Source organism: Gallinula chloropus (assembly GCF_964237585.1).
Source record: "Gallinula chloropus genome assembly, chromosome: 12".
In the NCBI taxonomy this organism is placed as follows: Eukaryota; Metazoa; Chordata; class Aves; order Gruiformes; family Rallidae; genus Gallinula; species Gallinula chloropus.
In genome coordinates this window covers 11,963,963-11,980,965 of record NC_140097.1, presented here as the reverse complement: position 1 = coordinate 11,980,965, position 17,003 = coordinate 11,963,963, and the positions used below count along the sequence as shown (strand labels likewise).

Sequence of the window (17,003 nt, the reverse complement as noted above, 5' to 3'; positions counted from 1 at the left end):
TCTGGGTGTTACAGCACAATGCATTTACCAAGTTTTAGAAAATGATGAATTGACCTCCTAAAATTGAAGATTTGATTTGTCACCCTTCAATGAGCGTATCAACAACCTAGAGAAGAAAGTTGATTTTCAACCATTTTGCTAACATTTCAAAGAATTACTCAGAGGTCAACATGCTCTCTGGAGGCCTGCATTAGAGAGCATAGCACACACATCAAGTGCTCAGTCATTAACAGACATCCTACCTGATATGCAAGTCAGGAGGAGACACCCTTCCTGAAGTACTACTGCAGCTGGGCCATCCCAACACCACCAAGGTCTCCACAAGGCAAGTGCCCACAGAACACAATTATAACCTCATGCCCTCCTCAACCATCACTCTCACAGCATTGCTCACGTCCCTCCAGGCACTGCACTGAGACTCGGGACCACCAAAGAGAAACCTTAAGCCCAACCACACAACTGTAGCTGAGCTGACACGGGACTGCCATGACACCCCTGGGTTGGGAGGGAAGCCAGGTCAGCTCACTCACGCAGTGAAAGTGCAACCCAGCAAGCAGAAACCACACATTTTTCAGTGTGATCAATCTGACAGTGACAGTCTAAGACTGCAGTTTTACCAAAAAAAACCAGCCAGCTGCTCAGCACACACCCTGCCTCTGCCAGCAACACAGGGCTGCAGGGTGAGCTGCAGCCATGAGAACACTGCAAAATGGCACCAAACAGCACCAGAAGATGCAGCTAGGACCTACCACTTGGTAAGTCACAGCCCAAAACCACCTGCCAGGCTGCAGACACTGAACTCCTCTGGTTCTAAGCTAGTCAACTCCCAAGTCAGTTGTCTCCTGTTGCCTGGAATCAGTGTTTCCAGGGGCTAGCTGGCTTCTACTCCTCCTTCCCTGCCACCTGCTGCGGGTTTTACAGAGGTACTGTGTGGCTCCCATACAAAGCCATCTGCAGAGTTGATCAGCTCCTTCAGCCAAGAGCAAAGCCCTTGTGCTCTGCATTCCTGGCATCCCACTCCAAAGTGGCTGTTATGCCGCACACTGCTCAGCACCCAGGAATCCGCAATTATCTCAGTCTAGCTAACAAACAAAAAAGCTAGACTTAACACTTGTTAACACTTGAGTAGCAGCACTACCTCACGCTGAGCAGAAGCCATGAAGCCACCTGCCCTCACAGCAGCTTTTTCAGTGCCTTCAATCCCATCTTTGCTGCGTGGCACAGAACACCTTAGCACTTTGCAGCCATTTTCACAGCAGAACGCACGTCCACCCAGATGTCCACTGAAGTGAAGGCACTTCTTGCCTGAAAGAAAAGCATCTTCAGACTACCAAAAGACACAGAGCAGAGACCAAACAAGGAGTAGTGGCACCATGAGAGGCTGGAGTTCTAACTGTGCCTCCAGACAGGGTCAAACACTATAAATTCAACTCCTCTCTCTGTGCACAGGCAGACTTATTTTAAATGGGCAAGGTCTGGATGCCAAAAGCTCACTACTGAAGGAGTTTGCAAGTGCAGTTGTAGTACAGTAGCAGTACAGCTTCCAAAACATTCCTGGAAGTTAAACAGTAACTGGAACAGGCACCACATCCACTTAGCAGAGGTCTGATGGCATTATTAATGCCAGAAACCTAGCAGCCACAGCTGTCAGGTTTTCCCAGCTGATTTGGCTCAGAACTGGCCCTAAACACCCCAGGCCCTAAAGACCAACCTGGTTATAGAAGTCCCCTACCTCAAAGCCTTTACTGGTACATAGCTCCAGACCCCATGATGGCCTCAGTTTTGTTCAACAACACAAAAGAGAGTAAAGACCAGACAAAAAAAGAAAAGCCCCAAGTTCTTCAGAGGAGAAACACGCTCAGGCAGACAGCAATCCCAGCCACTGCTGCGCCTGGGCACAGGCACATGGGCTCCAGGCCCTTCAACCAAACAGAGCACCACAAGGATTGCTTTGAACATCTCTTTTGGGAAGCAAGTCCTGGATGCTTTTTCAGGAGTGCTTTAGTTTACCCAGGACTGTACATACAGGTGGGCTCCTGCTCTACCACTTGGCTCTAGTGGCACAGCATGGATGGAGCTGTAGACCCCTTCATGCTGAGGCTGAGATATGGAAGAGGCACCAGCAGCAACAGCAGCTTGTTTCTGCAAAGCTTCAACTACAGGTTTTGGGGGGAGTATTTTTGAGTTTTGACTTTTTTTTTTTTTTCCATTTAGTTCGTTGGGTGGGGGGTTTTGTTTGGTTGGGTTTTCTAACAGCCCACACAATGCAAGCGAGCCACGAAACAGTTGGACATGTCTTAAATGATTACAGCCACCCCACAGCTCAGCCTAATCCTGTAAAGGAGCTGTGCTGCTGCAGCATTTCTAGAAAGGAAGTCGCTGGAAGCCAGGCCTGACCGGACTAACCTTGATCTCCCAAACCCGCAGCCCTCGGGAAGTCTCACAGACAAATAGGAAGGCAACTGGAAGCCGCACCATTTTTTTCTAGGGCAAACAATAGCATAGGAGGGGAGTGCTTGCCTGGTAAGGAGCTATTCCCAGAAAGGTGAGCTCCGATGGTAGCACATGCAAGCTCAGCCCAGGAGCCAGCAGCTGCAACTCAAACCCCACTGTGTGCAACAGGAATGCATCTCTGAGTAAATAATTAGTAGCAGCTCCGTTACCAGCTGCCAGTACATTAGCTGTTTTGCTCTAGGAGGATAGCCAGCTAATCAGGACCCAATGGTCCCTGTTTGTCCAAAGCCGCTTTTACACATTAGAAGAGAGGAACAGGGTACCCACCTTACCCACCTACTCCACCCGGTCATGGGTTTCCAGAGAGGGACAGGTCTCTTGCAGATGGGAGAGGGTTGTATTTTCTTGCTATTGTAGCTAAAGCCTCTGAAGGGAAACAGCTTTCACCTTGGCCAAGAGTTTTCTGCAACTGAGCAGAGCTGCACTCACCCAAATTCAGTTGTGCTATTCATCAGGCCAGAGTCATCAGGACCCAGTAATTACAGTTATCTGGCAAAGAGCTAGAAAAGGCATTCACATTCCTTCCCAGAGATCTCTCAGGCATTCAAATTATTGCTTTACAGACTTCGTTACAGCCACACCTGAGCTATTCCCAAAACAGTCACCACATGCATTCCTGAGGCATCATCCGCAGTTTCATGTGCATGCCAACTGCTTTAATTTCCTGAGCAGACCACCAGTTATCTAGCAATTGCACCCTCCTGTATGGACAGTCAAACCCAGTGCCAGCCAGGGCAGGCATTAACAGAGGTCCTCAGGCATTTTTTACCATAGCAGAAAGATTAAGGAGAAAGTGCAGCCTGTTCAAAAGCTACAGCTGCACTCAGGCAAGCATCCACAGTAAACTGAACACTGGCATCATCTACTGGGCTCTAGCAAGCAAGAGAAGTCTCCTCACACTCCTCTACTGCTTATGGTGGTGCGTATCTCCTTGCAGCTCACCCCAGGAAAGCCAGGCCCAGCACCCTGACAGAGTCCCTGTACTCCCAGCAGGACACTAGCTTGGTCAAGCATTATCCCAGCTGCATCTTGTGCAGGGCTGTTGGATGGGCCAGCACCCAAGGAAATGGGCAGCACAGGAAGAGGACATGCTCTGGCAGTGGATTTCTTCAGGAAGAGGCCTGAAATCAAAGCCTCACCTATGAAATACAGAGGCAAACTGAAGAGGATCAGAAAGCCCTGACAGCCAGGCTGCAGGGCAGCCCCACAGCACTTCCCCCCCCAGCTTTAGACCAACACTGCCCCACACTCCCAAAGCTTGCTCTTCAAAGAAATAAAAAGCAGATATTCCTTCAGCTTTTGACCCCGCAAGCCCCAGGGAGCCCAGACAGCAGCACCCCACAGCCACCCACTGCCTCAAGCCCATCCGCCCTCTGCAACACAAGGTCCGGTGCAAGAGGGTAAAACCCACACGCACAAAGCGGTAATAAAACCCCCTAAACCAGCCGCCGGAGACGCACTCACCGATGGAGACCAGCTTGATGTTCTCCCGCTCCAGGAACTCGAGGGCCACCGAGACGTTCTCCAGCTGCATCTGGCGGAAGGTGGGCCGCTGGTGGTACTTGCGGTACATGCGCTTCTGGCTGAGCACCTCCAGGAGGGCGATGAGGCGCAGCCCGTCGCTCAGGTCATGCTGCAGGTTGCCGATGCGCTTGTTGACGCAGCGCAGGTGCTCGTTGCACCATCGGGTGAAGGTGTTCTGCTGGATCCGCTTCCAGGGCGCGTCCTCCGCCAGGTCCTTCTCGGTGACCGGCATCTCGCCGTCGGGATCGGTCGCTCTGCGCCCGCCCTGGCCCCGCGCCTGCGTGCTCATGGCGCGGCCCCGCTGCGGCTCCGCCTCTGCCTCCTCCTCCTCCGCAATCCGCTCCGCCCGCGTCCCGCCCGGCCGCGCCCGTCCGCCTGCGGGGAGGTAGCGCAGCACTCAGCCCTAACCACAGCCCCGCTCCTGCGCCTGGTCCCGCCGCCGCCTCAGCTCAGCCCTCCCGCTCCGCGATGCTCCTCCGCTCCCCAGCTCTGCGCCGGCCCCGCGCCTCCGCCCGGCCTTTATCCGCCGGGAGCGGCACGCCCTCGGCTGCATCAGCCGCCCGCGCTCCACCGTACCAGCCCCGCGGGGGGGGGCGGTGGGTGTGCGCGGGTGCCGGGAGCGCGCCGGGCTTTCCCTACCCCAGGCGGGGACGGTGCCCCGGGGGGGGGCCCACAGCTGGGCCGGCCCTCACCTGGCCGCGGCCCCGCCGCACGCACGGGAGTGCGACTCGCCTGGCACCGGGCGCGCGGCCGGCGGTTCGGCGCGCTGGCACCGGGCGCGGGCAGGAGCGCGAGTACTGCGGCCCGGCGCTGCCCAGCCCGAGGTATCACTGCGCGGGCAGGAGAGCAGCTCACCTGGCGCAGCCGCGGCTGCTGGCCCCCCGCACCACAACTCGCCCCCCTGCCTCCCCCCCGCACCACAACTGCCCCCCGCCCGCCCAAACCCAGGCTGCAGCTGGAGCGCAGCCCCCGTGTCGCCCCGGGCAGTGGCTGAGGTAAATGCAGCCACGAGTGGGTGACTCGGCGCTGGGGCCAGCACAGCGAGGGCCTGGGGGGCAGAGGCCGGCAGAGCCCCCCCATCTCTCTGGGCTGGATTCGCTTCTGCACGTCTGTAAAACACTGCAGCCATGAGGAGCACTGTGCGAAGCACAGCCGGGGCCAGCAGAACTTGATTGCACTCACACAAGATGTAGTGCGTGGCTAAGGGGTAGCACCCTCTGTTTGGGGATACTCCGTTTGATCAATCATCACACGGGAAACCTCAACAAGCCGCAAGCAAGGCTGGCATTCGCAGGGGGTTCTCTCCTTTTCCCCCCACTCCTCAGACTTCCTGCCGTGACACTCCCTACAAGACTTACCAGACAGTGACTTGCCGCTGACTCATCCCACCATAGCAGAGTCAACTGAACTATCCATCTGCAGTGCTACTCCCTTGCTCTGCAGAGGCTGCTGATACAGCTCGTGATGCTGGCTGGGTCAGTGAAAGCCGCAGGGAGGTGCCTGGCCCTGCCCTGAGGGAGGCCTGTGCCCACCCGCGCCCTGCCCTCCGGGGCCCATCCACACTCACTTACAGTCTGGGCCTTGCTGCCAGGAGCTGCTCCACCGGTGTCACGCGAAGTGTATCCCTGTGTGTCTATCTACACTGAGTCACCCTGAGAGATGCGAGAGTCTGTCAGAGATAACAAATCCATTAAAACACAGTCAATAAAATCTAATTCAATTAAATGACCGTAGCCACTCACCACTAAAATTAGAATACAAATTGCCAATTGTTTCCTCTCAATGGTTTATTCTATTGCTTTTACCGAACTGTGGTTTCTCTCCAGTGACCTAACAACTCCTTCCCCAGACTTTTTTGTTAGATAAATTTGTTCACAAAATAAGAAAAAAGCAAAGGTGCAGATGAAACAAAGTGGGAGTGATGTCAAAATCTCCAGTGCTCCTCAAGCATCGGGCAGCATCACCTCCCATTTTAAAACTATCAGAGAAATCAGAGAGCACATTCAATACACTGACATGATGAGGTTTATCCAATGGCAAAGCAGCCACTGCCCTTTCCTTAAATTGTTGAGCCAAGCAGCAAGAGGGATTCAAAGAAAACCTGACTGTAACCGAGGGATTTTTATTTCCAGAGCAAAACAGGCAACAGGCCATAGAGATGCCACAGCCGGGGCAGGCGTGGCACAGGCCTGTCCAGGCCAGGGGAAAGCAGGCTGGAAACACAGAGCTGAGCCTTTTTTCAAGGGCTTTTCTCCCATCATCCTCTACTTCAACTTTTAATAAGCTAATTGCTTATTGACTTTGGCCTGAGTTGGAACTCCCTACTAACTCTTTCACACCTGGATTATGTGATTGCTTATAGCATTTTAATTTCAGTTCCTTTCCACGCCCGCACCTAGTAATGCACACTCTATTTAACAATGTTTTGTGCCCAGGTTACACTGAAAGCTGAAGGTTCATCCTTTTTTTTTTTTCTGTAGCAAAAGAAATTAATAAAACCTAAGCAGGAAAAAGGCAGAATCAGTATCAGGACCTTAATTTTTAGCTTAAATATTTCGCTAAAATTTTCAATTGAGGTAATTTCTTTCCATAGACCCAGCAAAGAATATTTTCATCCTAACATCGTATTGTGCAGCGATGTGTTCTGCATGTGTAAGGAAAGCTGCATCAGCCTCAGGAGAAGGGCAGAAGGGCAGAAGCGCAGTCAGGGCTGTTGCAGCTTGGGACCATGCAGGGTTGGTGGGATGCTGGTGGTCTGGATGCCACAGTTCATGTCACAACCACCCTCCCCTGCATGTCACAGGGACTCTGAACAGAATTCGGCCTTTTGCATCCTGATTGCTTTCACAATCATTGGGAAACAAAGCCTGCTTTATGGGAAGAGAATGAAAAAGGCAAAATAATTTCTGCTCTGAGGAACAGATCCTGTTTCCTTCCGTCCTTCCTTCCCCCTCACAGATGACCATCCCAGCTGTGGTCTGAGCACTGATCCTGGTTGGTGGGCAGAGGAGGGGGGCACTCCTTGCATGCCCACCATCGCCTGCATGGGTGTTGAGATGAGTGCGGGAGAGGCACTGTCCCTGGGAGCTGTGTGTCACCTGGCTGTGGCAGTGACTGCTGTGCCAGGCAGCTCTTCCAACACCAATTCCCTGTCCTACTTAGCCGATGAAGGAGACCTCCTGTACTGCTTCATGGTCAGGTTGCTCTTGGGGTCATGTTTAGCCTGAAAAACTGGATCTCCTTTGAAATGAAGTTGGAAGACACAAGTCAACATGTGTTTCAAGTTTCGTCAGGAGGCAGAGAAGTAAAAACAAGCTAACCCATGAATCTGTACGTGCTGGAATACCATCTTGGTACTGTATATTATTACAAATGAACTAATGTATGCCTTGCAGAAATACCTTACATGTATATTTATACAGGTAGATGCTTGGGTGGATATATGTGTATATATACAAAGAGGGAGGGACATTTCTACCCTATGCTCCAGGGCAGATACTTTTTTCTTTTCATTTGTCCTGTATGATGGGGTTCTTTCCACCCCAGCTCTTCCTTTGCACATTAGATGCTGATATAAGGAAGGAAGAACACTGTCATTGCTTTTTTTGGTTCTCTCAGAGCAGTTGCAGACACACAGCATTGAATTTTTTTTTCCAGTTTTAAAAATACTCTTCCTCTCTATGATAATTCACTGCATGGCTGGACTTAAAAAGACCATATTTTTCAAAAGCAGAGGTCTTCCACTGCCACATGCTCACTGTTTTATTGTAGAACTGCTCGCAATATTTTGCATTTGAAAGCATGGCTTTGACAAATGGAATGAATTGTAATGGCATTCGGTTTCTCTATTTTTAGCAAAGATGACATTGAAGAATGTCTCTCAAACCAGAATATGGCGTTAAGCTCTGTGAATTTACTGCAAATGGCTTCACAGGCAGGAGTAAAAAAATTTAGGAGCAGAGTTTAAACCGTAAAGGTAAATAAAATTTGGCTGGCCTTAACAGACCTGCTGCTGCTCTTGATCCATGATAATCCTTAATGGAAATTAATCTCAACACAGATTATTTATCACATCTTTCAGGGCCCCGGAAGCACATTGTGGAACTCTGCAGTGGATACTTGCCATTAGTTTTTTGGAGCATCCCAATGGTAGGGGGAAATAGCAGCTCTGATCACCAGCTGTTGCAAGCGGGAAAGGTCTGTCTAAGCCTGGCTTGCAAAAGCAGAAGGGTGTGGGGAGCAACGGCCCGGGCCCTCGCTGACATCAGTGGAGAGGCAGCGCATGATGGGGTGACTAATGAAGTCTGAGTTCTGCTTTGGGGTAATCAACTTTATCACGGTCTCATGTGATGATATGTTCTTGGATTCCTCCAAATCATGGGCTATTTATGAGAGATCCCGGGCGTTTGGGACACTGTGCTTGTTCTCTGCTTGATGCATTATTCAGTAACAGCTTGCTTTGATCGTAGGGGGACAAGAATCAAAATTAATATCAAATGTTAATCCAACATCTGCACACTTTGCCTAGAGCAGGAATTGGTCGTGGCTGAGCATTCAGGGCTGAGTCCTTGCAGGTGGAAGGGCTTTTCTCTGCCACTGGCAGATTGTGGTTCAGTTATCACCTCTCTCTGCAACTAGAACGTCATCTTTCAAAGATTTCAGGGGTGCTGGAATAGCAGCGTGAGGAGCACTGATTCCCCCCACATCCCAACTCACCCTCACACACTGAAGATGTGTTGCATCTCAGCAGAAATATGTGGTGAAAAGCCAGCAAGATGCCTCCATCCTTTCCAAATGCTCTGTCAAAGCCGCAGCACCCTGAGGGTTTGTATCCCAGGGCTGCGGAGCTTGGGAATTGTCAGAGCAATAACTTGGAAAAAGAGTAACCATGGGCTATAGCACTCGGGTAGCTTTAGAAATTTATCAGGAGATTTTAAATATTTATAAGTTTTTGGCACATAAGAGCCTTATCCAAACACAGGACAGCATTGTGAGTTGCAACGAAAGCCGTGCGCAACAAACACCGTAAAATAAACTGCAGCGCGATCAGAACACCGTGCAGATGCTGATCCCCACAGCACCACGGGGAGATTCATCCACTGATCCAACACTCAGCCAGCAATGCTAAAGACAGAGCAGCTGGGACTCAAAGCAGTTAAAGGACTGATTTCTCAGAAGCTGAAGACACTGTAACTTGCTGGCCTTTGGTGACTAAGTGACCATAAATGGCATTGCCACACAGCACCGGTCCTGGCTCAGCACTCACAGCCAGGTCCCTGGGAGCAGCACCCAGCCTCCCGTGTCAAAGGTTTCCAAACACACCGCACATTTTCTTCACCAGGTACGCTGTTTACTGGGTTTTAAAAGACAATAGAAGTGTTTCTTCTCAATTGATGAAGTAGTCATTAAGCCTCTCCTTTCGTTACTGTGATCTCTACCAAGCGAACCAAAACTGAGACAAGTCGTTCAAGTCAAAGCATGAATTCAATAGATTGCGTCATGGATTGCATTTTCCTTATTCAGCAGCTGTGTGGAAGGCAAAGATCTGCATTATACAAACGCTGGCTGGGACATTTGATACAACTTGTTTGAGTTTTTCCATCATTCTTTCCATCTACCTCTGTTACCCAGGGAAGACAGCAACACGAGAGCACGCAACAGCAGTTTGGTCTAAACTGGACAGAGGGATGTCCTTAGGCAGGGAAGTCTCTAGAAATATGCTGAAAAACATAAGACTTGTCCTGGAATTTGTATTGAAATTTATTATTCAAAAGTCTACTTGGACAACAGTTGCTCGTAGTAGCAGCTATGTCTGGGGCACTTTTTCATCTCTGTGTGTCTGTAAGAATATGATTTTTCTTCTGTACATAGAGGTCTGTATTTATAGCTGTCTTGCTACATTATGTATTTATCCAGAAGCTGAAACTGGTGCCAAAAGCAGCCATCCATCTGGCAAACACAGTGCTTTGCCAGAACTTACAGTGCTGCTCTTGCTTTGGATCCCAGGGAGACTCACAGCTGGAATTTAAAGCTCTGGTTCTGACACAGGCTGTAAATGGCCCAAGAGCGAGGCTGCTCGTGCTTTTTGCTATCATCCTGCTGCAGCTGAAATCAGGGGACACAACAAAACTGGAATCCATTTAGCACATACTGGAAGAGCAAGGACAAGGCATGCCCCGGGAGCATGTCTCGTTCAGGAATTCACCTTGGGTTTTTTGTCCAAAATACCCTTGCTGCTTGTCCCTATGGAAATGCTCCAACATTCATTTGCTTGTCTGGGTTCCTGTGTTTTTCTGATTGATAAACCACTGCAGGGTGTTTAATTTTACTTCTGATTTGTGAGGATGGTTTTAAGTGAGAGACGTACACTCACAGCCACGGATAAACATCTCTCCCTGAAAAACCCAAATAAAAGTTGTGCTGGTACCTGTAGACGATGCCAGGCAGCACGGACATCCCCACGGCAGCGCCTGCTCCCAGCCAGAACCCCCACCAAGCACCAGGAATGCAGCGATGGCCGCGTTGTGGGTGTCCGAGCAAAGCACAGCTTACCCAAATAAACGTGACTTGACATATCAAACACAGAGTTGAAAAATAATTCGAAATGGCAAGGCATTTTTAAAATAACTCAGGATCTGATTTCATAACCTGAGAAGTCAGATCCTATACAAAAGCACACAATGCTCCAGTGTGCAGCTAATCACAGCTTCCTGCCCGTATCAGATACCGCAGGCATGGTCCTCATTAGACATTTTTGTTGCTTGCTCCCAGCTTTACCTACTGCTTGTGTTTGCAGCCAGAGTAACCAGGGCTGTTGTCCTAAGAGGCTACGCCCGTTTTTCCCAGGGTTTCAGCTGCTTTTCTTACACTTTTACTCCATGAGTTGGAGTGCACAGGATTGATGGTGTAAAATCAGAATAAAACATCTCGTATCTGCCAGAGCTCATGGGCTGTGCGAAATTCCAGGTGTTCCCTGGTTGCTCTTCGGGAGTTGTTTCAACCTGGGATACAGATGAAGAGTTGTGTTTGTGGGGGAGCTGCCAAGCTCCTCCTTGGGACAGCTGGATGGAGCGTAGGAAGGAACGCTTTCCAGGGGAACAGTGTATATTTTTTAAACAAACCCAAGCCCTTCTGTGTGACATAAACAAAACTGTTGACCTATGTGCAGCCAAAGGGGGAGGTCACTCATCAGTCCTGGCTCGCGCCCCGGGATGTGGCAGCCGGGCGGATGGGAATGCCAGTGCACAGAGTGAGGGAAAACATGCACATCCCAGCTACTCCAGAAGAAAGGCACAATGCTGCTCGTACCTACCAGCCCCACCGTGGTGTTCTCATGATGGTGAATAACCAACAGAAAACCCCACTGTAAATGGATTTGCTCTCTGCAAGAGGCTGAAGTTGCTCCCCTTCCCTTTCTTTTTTATTTTTTCTTTAAATGTTTCTCACAAAAATATTCCCAGACAGAAATCTTGCATAAGAAGCCTTAAGTCTACTGACTCATTTGGAAAGCTACTTCATTAGCCCCTCTGCAGGCTGATAAGCTCAGCTGGCACATAAGGGCTGCGCATTGTTCTGCTACTGAGCCCAGTGCGGTGCTGGCAGCCTGGTCTCGATCCAGCCAAGCAATTAGGGAATTTAACTTCCTCCATAAATGCCTGTACGTCTGAGGCCACAGATCCGGGGGCATTTCTTTGCTCCAAAGGGAGCTAACCTTTCAAACATGTCGCAGAAGCAGAAGGAATGGCAGAGGCCTCTGTGAGCAGTGCACTGATTTGGGCAAGAATTAGGAATAATAGAGGGTGGAAGAAAAGAAAAGCACTTGGATCTGGCCAGCAGTCACCAGCCTCACACCACCATTCCCACCACATAGCTCTCAGCTGTTAATATATTGCCATGTCCTGCTGCTGAGCTCTGCCCAGCAACACCCTGTGAGGAGGAACAGCTGAGGCGGGTGCAAGAAGCACCAGCTGGGGGAAAAGGGCAGGGTGTTGCCACTGTCCCAGAAAATGGGAGACACCACCCCGGATGTCAGCAGGAGGAAGAAGACAGCTCAGAAAACCCAGGCTGTGCCAGCAGGAACTGGGGGACTGGGCGTCCAGGGACGGCTCCACAGGGTTCGTCTGGAGAAACTGGAGCGTCCAGATGGGAGAAAACAGGGCAGGAAGAAAGCTGAACTGATCGCCCATCCCCTTACCAATTTCTGGGAGTAAGTTTTCCCTACAAACTCCACATTTCCCCCTACGGGGTCCCCCTGTTCGCTCTGGCTCTGCCCTTGTCTTTCAGGGCCAAACCTGCGATTCCCTGGTTGTGCTCCTGCACGTCTTGCTGGATAATGGCAATTCATGGCTTTTGGGAAGCAGCTCCAGATCACCAGTGGGAAAAAAAAAAAAAGGCAATAAAAGGTATGGTAGTGGGAGAAGATGGCATTCAAAGGTGTTACTGGTGGAGCCAGCTGGGCAGCTGGCACCTCTTGCTCTTTGTGTGTCTGACAGACACCTGAAAAGGGAGATAGTATCAGGAATGAGCCTGGTCACACGCTGCCTGAATGAAAAGAATCAAAAAGTAAAAATAGCTCCTTTCCAGCCCCAGAGCAGTGTATTTCAAAGGGCAGCTCAGCTGTACCATGGTAGCTGGCACTGCACATCAGCCATCTGGTACGGCACTCCCAGCAAGGAACCTTGTCTTTGTGAACATATCATGCCTTCCCTACGGGTTAAAACACCAACTGAGAGGCTGGTAGGACATGGAGGGGGAAAAAGGAGTCGCACCAAGCCCAGTCCTGCTAATCAAAGTGAGCAAGAGCAAAATGTTAAACGGGAACAGGGTTGGCGCATGACTTGAGATTTTTTGAGGATGGACACTGTGTCTTGGTCCCAGCTGCCTCAGATAAGTGGTTTGATCTTTACAGCCACAGTGAGAATATGGTTTGCAGCAGAATGGAGATGATCTAGCTGGGACCTTTCATGGGCCTTTTGTGGGGTCCTGACAGTGTAGATCACTCTCCTGGGTGCCCATGCAGGGGTGCGGGAGCCTTGCAAAGCACTGGGTTACCACCACTGCCCTCCCAGAGGCACTGGCCACCTGCATGGACACAGCATGGTGCTGCCCAGGTGCCTCCGATGGCCCTTGTTTGCTTTTGGCCTCCTTGAGGCTCAAGCCCAGAGAGGGAGGTGGCAACAGCTTCTCTGGGGTCCAGAACCCCCCCTGGTTTGCCACACACACCAGTAGGGCCAGGGGTGCCAGATGCACCTATAAGAAGCCCCCTCCTCCTGCTTGCCACACGACAATGATATTCTAGGTCCACCTCCTCCTTGTTGGGTGTTGTACATGAAACCTCCCTTTTGCTCTGCAGACTTTGAACCCTTGGCACCAGCCATCACTGGTTGTCAAGCTCTGGGTATGACTGTGTCTTAAAGTGTTGGGCTGCATGGGGCGAGCACCAGCACACCTGCCTTCTGTCCACCTCTCTGGGAGAAGCAGCTGGGAAGACTCTGCCTTGAGAGCCTTTGCTCCCATGAGAAAAACCCAAATCTGACCATTAAGGCCCTGGAGCTGCCAGTGCCCAGCTGGCACAGGTACCGTGCTGCAGCCTGGGAGCTCTGTACGGACGGACAAGCCGTGCCTTGCCCTGTGACAGGCTCCTTCAGCCCCACAGAGGCTTCCTCCCACTCTGGCCACTGGTGGGGTGTCCAGCCACATACAAACCCACGGAGGCGCTGACCCACCGTGTTTTCCATAGTCATCACACAGTAAATCTTCCTTCTGCAAAGCAAAAGTCCTCTTCCTGGTCCCCTGACAGCGGTCCAGGTTCCAGCAGCGAAGCAGGGAGCTGATGCGGTGCTGGAGAACCGGTGCAGTGCAACCGGGAAGCAGCGTTGCCCTTCATACCCCAGCCTAGAAGGCTCAGGGCAGGAGAGCAGCGGCGAGTCCAGTTCGGTTTCCCTTCCCAGCATATCCCAACCCCTCTGACAGCTCTTAAAAATTAATTCATTAATACTAACGAAGTCAGTTTAGCTGCCGGCCTTGGAGAACAAAGGGATGCGCGGCAAAGGCGATCGCATCCCCGGAGGGCTCTACAAAAAAGGCGCTTCATCCCAGGGCTGGCAGTTACCTGGGGGCGAAGCCCCCCAGTTGTGCCGCGCACACACGGCAAGGGCCGAGCAGGGGACCGCCGGGTCCTGGCTCTCCCTACGTGCCCCCGCAGCGGAGGGGCTCGGGCGGGCAGCGCCCGGGGAAGGCAAACAACACCCCCCACTCCAACACCCCCTCCGCAAACATTTCACGATGCTGCCACCTACCGCCACCGTCCTCCCTCAGGGCCGTGTCCGTGGGGCGGAGACGCTCCCACGGAGCCGGGGCTGGCACCAGACCTGCCCTTGGGGCTGCTCCGCGCCCCGCTGGGTGCGGGGCTCCCTCCCGCTCTCCCGCTCCAAAGACCGGGCAGGTGCCAAGGTTTCATTGATGAAACACCCCCCCACACACACACAGCCCCCCTCCCGCAAAGCTGCGGTGGGGAAATCACCTGGACCCGTCTCGCTCGCTTCCCCCTCCCCTCCGAGCACCGCGGCGGGGGGAGCGGGGGACGCGCTGCCCCCCCCCCCCCCCCCCCGCTCCCCCCGCCGCGGTGCTCGGGAATAGCTGCTAATGCCGCAGGAATGTGGTTATGTCATGGCGAGTCCGTCCCCCCCCCTCCCCACGCCCTGCCCCTGCCTCCCAAGCCACCCGCCCGCCGAAAAGCTCCGGGAAGCACCGGTCCCGCTGAGCTGGGGACACGCGGGGCTCCTGGCAGCCGGAACAAAGGCACTTCTGAGGTTTCCCATGGTACCTGGCCCGTCCCAGAGGTGTAGTACTAAGGGGACTGTTAAAAAAACTCGAGTCCTGGGCGCAGGTTTGGGTCCCCTCACTACAAGAGGTCGTGGAGCGAGTCCAGAGAAGGGCAGCCAGGCTGGGGAAGGGGATGTAGAGCAAACCTTACCTGGGGCAGCTGAGGGAACTGAGATCTTTAGCCTGCAGAAGAGGAGGCTGAGAGGAGACCTTATCACTGCCTAAAGTTACCTGATAGGAGGGTGTAGAGAGGTGGGGGTTGGTCTTTTCACTCAACTGAAACGATGAGGGGGAATGGCCTCCAGCTGTGCCAGGGCAGGGTCAGATCAGACATCAGGGAAAAATCCTTCACCGACAGGGTTATTGGGCGCTGGGACAGACTGCCCAGGGAGGGGGTTGACTCACTGACCCTGGATGTATTTAAAAGATGGGTAGATGAGGTGTTCAGGGATACGGTTTAGTAGAGGATGGGTACCTTTGGACTTGATGATCTCAAAGGTCTCTTCCAACCTAGTGATGCTGTTATTATTTAGTTGGGCGTCTCCAGGGGCGATATTTCTGACTGTGCATGAATCCTTCCTGCTGAACACACTGGGCATGACGCACCCACCAGAGGGGAAAGCGTGCCTGAGATGAGAGCAGCTCAAGTATGCTCCTGCTGAGCTGCTCTTGCTGAAGAGTTGGGTTTATTTTTCCAGCCGAGGAGCTTTATTATTACAGAAAGAACATGAGATTTTTATGAGTGATTTTACAAATTAGTTTCTCAAATTGTTTGCAGCAGCACAAGAAAAGTTGCTGTCAGGAAGGTTCATAGAAAGTATTGAATGCTCCAGCGCTGGAAAGCTTTTCCTTGTGCAACAGAAACAAAGTCACCCCTGACATGTTTAGATGTCTGGCCCTGAAACACGGCCTATCACCTCTCCACCGGAGTCATACAGGCACTCGTCCTGCCCTTGTGCACGTCAGTGGAACGAGCCAGGAGCTGAACCAGCAAAAACCCAGCTACAAATATGATTTTTAAAAACAAATAACTAATTATTTCCATTCATCACATTTAATTTGGGCTCATGCAGAAATACTGTTCCTCCAATAGTCCAAAATATGTCACGTATTAGGAGCTAAAGGGTCCAACCCAATGCATGAGTCATCACCCAGTGGATGAAATCCCATATCTTCATGGCTGCTCATAAATAAGACAAGCTCAACTTTATAGTAAGTCATAAGTAAACAATGAACTATATGAAAATCAGAATCAGCTGTGTTATAACTGCATGGGCATGGTGCCCACGCAGAAATTAAAAGCGAATGTGATACCATCACTGTTTGGCTTTGGAGGCTGAATTTGGGGTTGAAACGCTAAGCGGGGGTTTTGATGCATGCAGGAGGGCGGTCGGACATCCAGACCTTCCAGGCCACTGCAGATGCCTGTTTGCAATAAACAACACATTATCCCAGCCGTTACCACTTCTGGATGCAGCCTCAGATCCCAAGGGGCAGATTTTCTGAAACTCTCGTCTGGTATCTCCTCGCTAGAGCCCAACATCTCCAGGCGGTGCTCCCGTGCTCTCTCAGCCCTCTCCTGCCTTGGTGCTCCCTCCTCGATGGAAAAGAAGGGCAGCAAAAAGCTGCTCCCTCACCCTGAGATGTGCATCACTCTGTGCACAGCCCCTGACTGCTACCCCGAGTGCTGGGCTGGGCTCAGAGAGCTGGCTGGGTTTTCTTGGAGGGGGGTTGATTTGTTAGTAACAATTTGAACCAGCAAGAAGGCAGGAAATAGCAGAAAGTATTGATCAACCTCTGCCTTGCTATAAAATTAACAGCATATAAAATCTGTACTGAAGTAACTGGAAGCCTGACCACAGCACAGCACAGCGGAAGGGCCGGGACAGGCAAGGATCACTCCCCACACAGGGAAAGACTCCGGCACGTGGCAGCGAAGGGGCTGCAAGCCACCTCCAAGTTTGAGCCCCATCTTCCCCCCCCCAGGGAGGGTCTCCCTGGCCACAAACAGCTGGTGGGGCTGCAGCCAGTTTAGCAGGGAATTTGCTCCAATAAAAGCATCTTCCTGCTCCTGAGGAAGTGAAGTGCTTTGCTGTCTTGTTGAAGACCTTGGGAAATGAACTCTGAGGTGGAGATGTCCT

General features: G+C 51.7%; 1 protein-coding gene across 3 annotated transcripts in view; it reads right to left on the bottom strand.

Annotated features, from left to right (window-relative positions):
* FLNB (filamin B) overlaps window positions 1-4,327 on the bottom strand; it is a gene marked incomplete at its 5' end in the record, with an annotated part of 71,944 nt that extends 67,617 nt beyond the window's left edge. For 2 of the 3 annotated variants that reach the window (XM_084269720.1, XM_084269721.1), the window contains one exon: window positions 3,979-4,327. In XM_084269720.1, coding sequence (XP_084125846.1) covers window positions 3,979-4,327 — 349 coding nt within the window. The remainder of the gene's footprint in view (window positions 1-3,978) is intronic. The other variant, XM_084269719.1, reaches the window with a different exon arrangement.
* Window positions 4,328-17,003: the final 12,676 nt, after the last annotated feature.